General features: G+C 50.7%; 1 protein-coding gene across 2 annotated transcripts in view; it reads right to left on the bottom strand.

Annotated features, from left to right (window-relative positions):
- Nucleotides 1-954: 954 nt before the first annotated feature.
- The window catches only part of Tspan32 (tetraspanin 32), a 14,756-nt gene continuing 8,021 nt past the window's right edge, over nucleotides 955-7,689 (bottom strand). The window contains exons 5-9 of one of the 2 annotated variants that reach the window (XM_021167876.1): nucleotides 5,428-5,529; nucleotides 4,820-4,906; nucleotides 3,227-3,310; nucleotides 2,774-2,865; nucleotides 955-1,750 (exon numbers count right to left, since the gene is read on the bottom strand). In XM_021167876.1, coding sequence (XP_021023535.1) covers nucleotides 1,702-1,750; nucleotides 2,774-2,865; nucleotides 3,227-3,310; nucleotides 4,820-4,906; nucleotides 5,428-5,529 — 414 coding nt within the window. In that variant the 3' untranslated portion in view covers nucleotides 955-1,701. The remainder of the gene's footprint in view (nucleotides 1,751-2,773; nucleotides 2,866-3,226; nucleotides 3,311-4,819; nucleotides 4,907-5,427; nucleotides 5,530-7,689) is intronic. The other variant, XM_021167877.1, reaches the window with a different exon arrangement.

Raw genomic sequence — 7,689 nt, 5'->3', positions numbered from 1 at the left:
TACATACACACTACACACACACACACACACACACACACACACACATATATATATATATATATATATATATATATACTACACATACATACCACATACACACCCACACATACATACACAATATACCACATATAGCACACACCTACTTACACACTGTGCATATACACACCACATACACACTACACACATACAGACATCATACACATACCACACCACCACACATGCACCCAGACACACCACACACACATACACACACTACACTTACACACCACACACACTTATATACATACACTACATACACAGACACACCATACACACATACTATATACACACCACACGCATTCATACACACCCCACATACATACATACACCACACATACATACACACTACACATATACAACCACACACATACATACTGTACACCACATATACACATACATCACACAGACATACACACTATACATACCACACATATACACAAACACACACCACATATACACACACATACATACACACACACACACACACACTCATTGCTATAGGCATGCCCCCTAGGGAAGTGTTCAGGGGCTGGATTTCTGGGAAGTGATTAGATTGTGAGAACTGTGACCTAACCAGTGGATTAATTCATGGAGGGGTCATAATGCAATGATATTTTAAAAAGAAAACTAGAAGGAGAGGTCAACTTTGAGGAAGAGGTCACTGGGCTGTGCCTTTGAGAAGGGATACCCTTCTCCCTTGGCCCTTCTCTCCGAATATGGTCCTATTGTGGGGCCTGTAGAAGTGGGGTCTGGCTGACAGAAGTAGATCAGAAGGGTGGGCTTTTGAAGGTTAACCTAGCCCTCGTTCCATTCTACCTGTTCTCTGCACTATTTTTCTCTGGGGAACATGAGCAAGAAACTGGTCACCCCAGGTGGGGCCATGGACAGTGGACCAAAGAAAGGATTCTACCCAAGTTTCAATTTGAATCAATGGGTTTATTAGGGAGAGGAGTTACTTATAAGGAGTGTGGGTAATCCCAAACACTCATCACCTAAATGCCTCACCTCAGGGATTCTGGATCATGGAGTCCTGGCTTCAGCTAACTCATCACAGTCCAGCATCTCTCAAGACCCTAACAGTTACTGGGCAGGAGGGAGAGGTAGCTGGAATCCAGGTGAAGATATAGTAACCTCTAAACTAGAGAGCAATAGCAGCCCCATGGCCATTTCCAAAACATGGCTGTCACCATGGGGTTCTGCACATTTCAGTAGCATGACTACGGAGTCAAAGTCATGCTTTTCTCCATGATGACCCTCAGGAAATTGGTTGACTTCAACATCTAGCTTCAACCTTATGTTCCTGATGCCATAGACGTAGCCACTCCTCCACACCTCCCCTGTTGTGATGGACCAGAGTCTGTCTCTGAAATCATGAGCCAGAATAAATCATTTCTGTTTCTGGTAAGTATCTGGCCACAACAATGTAAGATTAACTAACACACCTGGTAGGATATTCTCCCCTTCTCTTGCCCCACCATGTGCAAGAGAGAGTTTATCTACTCCTTTGAGGATCATGTGAGGCCAAAGACTCCATCTCTGTGGGCATGCAGGCAGCAAGCATCCTGCTAGACCCACTTGTCAGCAAACACTCATGCTTTAGAGGGTTGTTGAACAGGTAGCAAACATGTGCACGTCAGAGGGGTATTGAGGCACCAGCCCATCTTAGGTCCATCTGAAGAGGCTGGGTTCCTGGGCCTGGAAGCCATGGGATCTGAGAAGCAAAAGGAGACAGTGAGGTTGTTCTACATGTACCAGAAAGAACTGGGGATCTGTTCCTGAGAGTTTTGAAGGGACTATTAGGCTGCTGTAGAACATTTGGAAAGAAGTGCAAATCCATCCCAGAATGGACGAGAGGGGATGGTGAGGCTGCTTAGAATGGCCTAGAAGGTACTGTAAGAGGGACTGAGGTATAAGTTAGTCAGAGGAATGCACACATGTCCCTCTTCCTGCCCATTAAATAAATAATTAATGAATAAATGTAGAAAATACTTGCCTTGCCAGCATAAGGTTCTCAGTTTAATCACTAAAGCCATAAAAATGCCAGGCATGGTGGTGCATGCTTATAATTCCAGTATTGGGGAGGTAGAGATAGAAAGCTCTCTGGGGCTCTCTAACCAGTCAGTCTAGTTTAACTGGTGAACTCCAGGCCAGTGAAAGACTCTACTTTAAAGCAGGATAGCATTCTGGAAGATGACAATCAAAATTGTCCACCAACCTCTACACACATGTGTGTGCACAATATGGACATTTAAAAATATGTCCCTAAATGCTCTGGTGGGAATGCAGAGGCTATTTTCAGAACATAGAGAGGCAGTGAAGATGCTGGACATAGGGATCCAGATGCTAGGGCATTGGGGGTGGGGGTGGGGGTGGGTAAATCTGGCCTACCACCCACCAAGGAAGGTCAAGTGCTCTGGGAACAGAAATTTCCTGGCTGCTGACACTGGGTCCTTCTTGACTCTATGCATTAAGAGTCCTGGGTTCCTTAAGACCAGATGTCCTGGTCTGGGAATTCTACTGGGCAGTTTGGAGGGGTTGGAAGGAGGGCTGGAATCTTCATATCTCTGTGTTGGTGGCAGGGTGACATCAGGTCTCATCAGAGACTGGAAGAGAAGAAGGCATGTGGAGGCCACCCCTGTCTTCCAGGGCAGAGGTAACACATTGGTGGTGGGAGACAAAGATACCCCAGGACCCTGTGGTGCTGTACGACCCTTCTGGAAAGAGAGGGGCCTACCGTGGGGTCAGGGAGTATCTGCCTTTTCGATCCAAGCCACGGTAGGAGTGAATGGCAAACCACAGGAAGGCACAGAGCATCATAGCATATACCTGCAACAGTCAGGAGAGATGCCTAGGAGTCAATAGCCACCAACAGAGCATCATAGCATATACCTGGGACAGTCAGGAGAGATGTTGAGGAGTCAATAGCCACCAACAACCCTGGGGGAAGATTCTTACCACTTCCAGGGAAGTTCCTAGGATTGAGAAATGGAGGGCAAGAGCTAGCCACTGGGCCTCCTCCCTGGGTCAGGGGCTGGTTCCTCCCTGCCTACTGGACCTGGAAGATCCTGGTAGTGCCACAACTAGATAGAGCATTGGCCTGGGGGCAATAACCCAGGGACTGCTTCTACCTGGGAAGGGGCAAGGCAGGGCAGGATAGAGGGAGGGCCAGGAAGGAACTGGTGGCTACCGTGAGGGCCAGGCTGGTGCAGGTCAGGATGGAAGCAATACTGTAGTGTGTCCACAGAACGTTCCCGATGCTCTGGAGGCAGTCCTGGACAAAGGCAGCATGCATGGTTGCCCACCCTGGCTGGCCCTCCCTGCACAGTGTGCTCAGCTTCCCCCAGTCCCATGCTCCTCCCAGAAGCCTCTGGAGCTGCATGGTGTTTGCTCAGCCAGTGCTGAGGCCAGGACAGTCACAGTATGCACCTTCCCAAGCAGAACTACTGAGCACTCTGGGAAAGAGGCTTCATGAAACCTTGAGACTGGGGACATGGAGCCTGTCTGTGGGTACAGTGGCCTACTCCCTGGGGGGACAGGAAGGACCTTCCTCTTTTGTTCTAGCTTCCCTGAGCTCCTCCAGTTAGCCACTGTTTGTCCCCTGGCAGTTGGGGGGGGGGAGGGGGAATGTACCACAGTCCCCCAGAGGCTTCTGTGGAGGGCAGAAAATCTGATGCTGCAGGTTTCTTCACTGTGGGTCTGACATTAACAGTCTCTCCCTCTCCTTCTCCCCCTCCCTCTCCTCCTCCCCTCCTTCTTCCTCTTCCCCTCCCCCCTCCCCCTCCCTCTCCCTCTCTCCCTCTCTCAACAGGGAGGTGACCATTGGCATCTGGGACATTCATATGTTGGCATTTTGTTGGGTTTAGGCTGAGATGTTTGGGGAGGGTGAGGATGGGGTAAACCACGTGGAGCCGCACAGGGTGCGCTATTGCATTTTGGCAAGCAAGTGGTCCTTTTGGCCCTTACAGGCTTGAGCTGGCCTTTGCTTCTCTCCCACCAGGAATCCTTTGCAACCCGCCCTGATACCTTGCCACCCTGGGGGTAGGAGGCAGGCACTGAACTATTTTGTATTTGGGACCTGTGGACTGTTCTTGGGTGGATGGGGCTCCGATGGGGCTCCCTGACTCAGCCCCGTCCCAACAGGCCGGCAGCTCCCTTCCCTTCTGGGCCTTGAGCCATTCTCCACCCTCTTGTTTCTTGGAGAGTAGCCAGACATCTCTCCCCATGAGATAGGGCTGGTTTGTTTCCAGAACAGCAGGGGGATGGGACAAAGAGGGGGCTGGGTAAGAAGAGAGAGCCAGGAGGGGAGAGTGAGTCAAAGCCTAGCCCTTAGGGTATTCCATGCTCTTACCCTAGTACTTTCTGCTCTTTTGGGATCCCTGGGGACCCCTTCCTACTCTCTCTAAATACCTGATGACCCTGTTATGTAGAGCCTTAGCTTTGAGCTTCTAGATGCTTCAGAGGGGAGGGAAGGGGAGGGGAGATTCTTGATGGCCTGGGGAAGCCTCATAAAGGAGGAATGAGTGGGTGGGGCCCATGCCTGCTGCTAGCCTGCAAAAGAGAGTTGGGCCTAGGGTTAAAGTCAAGCTGGCCATCCCATTAGTTTCCCTCCCTGTGGCCCCCTATCAAGGGGTGGGGTGCATTCCTAAGACTCTAGGGTAGGTCCCAAGATGTGAGGGGCCAAAGAAGATGAAGATGTCTCTTCATAGGTAGAACCTGAAGTGCCCAGCCCTTACCAGACGGACCTGAGTCCAGAAGCCTTCATCCCCCTCCTCCTCCTCACCTCTCTCATGGCCTCCTGGCCCTGACACATGATGGCTCCTGTGCTCACCAGAAGCCCAAAAGGAGATTTCTTCCCACAACACAGAAACTGCAAGACAGACCAGGGAGGAGCATAGCGTGGGCAGGACTGATTGATGGCAAAACTAAGGTATCAAAGCGCAAGTACTTTGGGTGATTCTGCAAACTGGGCTCCCCAAAGACCAGAGCCAGGGCTTAGGATCACAGTTGCTCCTGGAAAAATAGCCACCAGTGGTTTGGCCTGGTGATAGAATAGCCTGGCTTTCTTAGGACCATTTCCCCTTACAGCAGGGCCCTGCTACTTGCCTGGTGGCTAAACACCTACTTTCTTGAAGAATACCCAATTCCTTCTTGGAATTCTCAGTCCCTATTGAACAGGGGCATTGCCCTTTTATTTTGCATTGGCCATACATTGGGTAGCCAGTCCTATTTGGGGTGGAGGGGGATGGGTGGGAGCTCAGTCATGTACTCAAAATGAACCTGCGTTCTGAGACCTCCTCTTGAAGCCTTGCCAGGATGGCTGACTCTACAGGATTTCTGGCATCCATTCTCTGGAGCACAGCAAGTATGACTACCATGTCCTTAGCTCACCGTATCCTGGATGATGGCCAGCTCCTGCCACCAGTTGCTAGATGGGCTCTTCATTGCCTGGTCATACACGAAGTCATAGGTGTCCAACACCGCATCCTCCACCTGCACCAGAGCATCATAGGAGGCAATGCCCTTAGAGAGACCCAGGGAAGCCCACATCCTGGGACTCCTTCTCCAAAGACTTTCCTCCTATCATGGCAATCCTGTGGCTTGCCTATTGCCCTTGGGGCTCCCAAAGGTTAAAGAAGAGGCCAGCAGAACTCAGCTACCCACCCTCAGTGGTAGCTTCTGGGTAGCATAGAGTGGTATCTTGGTGCTACTGCTGGCCTGGATATAGGCAATAAGCCCAGCTTGCTGAGAAGTGTGGACAGAGGCCTGGACTAGTTCCTTGCTACCCTAAGGTACTTGAGGGTCTTTCTCCAGAACTACCCAGACTACTGGGAAGATAAGCGCTAAGTCTTGGACCAAGGAAGGTAAAGGTATCTGCCATCAGATACAGGTAGCCAAGGAAGAGAAAGAAGGATGTTGGTCCTGCCTTTGCTCTACACACAGAAAGCCTAGACTGTTTTGCTCCTATCTCCTAAGTCTCTTTCACCATTCTGTTCAATCCCTACTCTAAGATGCTGTCCCCCAGGCCAAGTATGTTTTCAGAGACAAGCTGGAATTTAGTCTCTTCCAGGAATGCATCCTGGATATGTGGGGCTCACTGGTCTCCTGGCCCAGAGCAAGTCCTCCTACATCTTTTTGCCTTGAAGACCCTGAGTCCTCCTTACGCCCAGCCTCATGCCAGGCCAGCAGCCAGGTCACACAAATGGTTGTCCTAAATGAGTGGAGTGGTGTTGAAGTCCTATATCCTCTGGTAACTCATGCTTTTCAGAAAGGCAGGGTGTCTGTCCCATGGCTTGGTGTCCTCTATGGGCCTCACTCGCCAGCTGCCTGCAGGTCATAGTGGACAGGTGGACAGTTAGAGGTGCTTAGTTAGTCCAGCCTGGGCCCAAGGCCCCTGCAGGAGGGGGAACTCCTTGCTAACTGCTGATCCTGGCACCAATTCCTCCCTCTCCATCTATGCAACAGAGCCAGACATCCCCATGAGTCATCCCAGCTCAGCCTGCCCCAGCCCTCCCCCACTGGAAGCAGGTGCCAAGCTGGCCTTGGTTGCTGGTCAGTCAAGCCCAGAACCCTTTCATGGGCTCAGCTTCTTTGAGCTTATGGGGCTACTGTGTCCTTAAGGGAACAAATCCTGGGGAAGGCTGAGAACGTCTGGAGCTATTCTGGAATGGGTGGGGCAGGTAGCAGAGTCGAGCAGGCCCGATTGAACTAGCCCTTTTTGTATCACTCCCTAGCACAATTGACTTCATTTCCATGAGTTCTACCACTTTTCAAGGATGTCCCAGTGCCCCAGGGCCCCTCTGTCCACTGTCATTCCTACAGGACAATAGGGATGACATCAGCTGTAGAGCTCAGCTCAGCTTTGTTCGCCCAGCATCCCACCCCCAAAGTGCAGAACAACAGAGCCCTGCCTAGACCTTAGAACCTGATCTTGGAGCTGTACAGACCAGGCTGAACTCTCTCTGCAGAGCCCAAGCACTGGGGCAGGGGATAGTGCATGGCCGTCTGGGCATTTTGGCATCCAGAGTGCTCTGTAAGAGACTGATGCTGGAGTTTTTCATGGGAATGGGGGTGGGGGTGGGGGTGGACCAGAGGCTTCCTAAACCAGGGCCACAAGCCTCCACACCATTTGTCCAGAAGTCCCTCCTAATAAGAATACAGACTGCAGGGCTGACAAGCAGCTTCTGGGTTACAAACTCTCCCTTGTAAGTGTTTTGTCCAGGGTAGAGGGTGGAGGAAACCCTGAGTGTATGAAGTCCTGAGTGGGTATTTGTTGTCAAGGACTACAGCCTCATGAGAAGTTGGCAAAAGCCATCCACTGTGTGAGTCTCACTAAGAATAGCTAAAGCTGCCTTCTGTCCAACTGTATACACTAAACCCTGTCTTCTTGTTTATCTGTATGTAATAACCCTGCCTCCTTATTCAGCTGTATATAATAAACACACCGAGCTGCTGGGGAAAGCAGTTTTTCCATCAGAGAGTTCAAGCCACCTGATCCCAGCTTCTCTCTCTCTCTCTCTCTCTCTCTCTCTCTCTCTCTCTCTCTCTCTCTCTGTCTCTACTCTCTGTGTGTCTCTCTCTCTGTGTCTCTCTCCGTCTCTCTCTCTGTTTCTCTCTCTCTCTCTCTGTCTCTCTGTCTCTCTCTGACTCTCT

Source organism: Mus caroli, chromosome 7 (genome assembly GCF_900094665.2).
Source record: "Mus caroli chromosome 7, CAROLI_EIJ_v1.1, whole genome shotgun sequence".
In the NCBI taxonomy this organism is placed as follows: Eukaryota; Metazoa; Chordata; class Mammalia; order Rodentia; family Muridae; genus Mus; species Mus caroli.
Note: the sequence above shows the minus strand (reverse complement) of the source record. Positions and strands in the feature narration are given on the sequence as shown.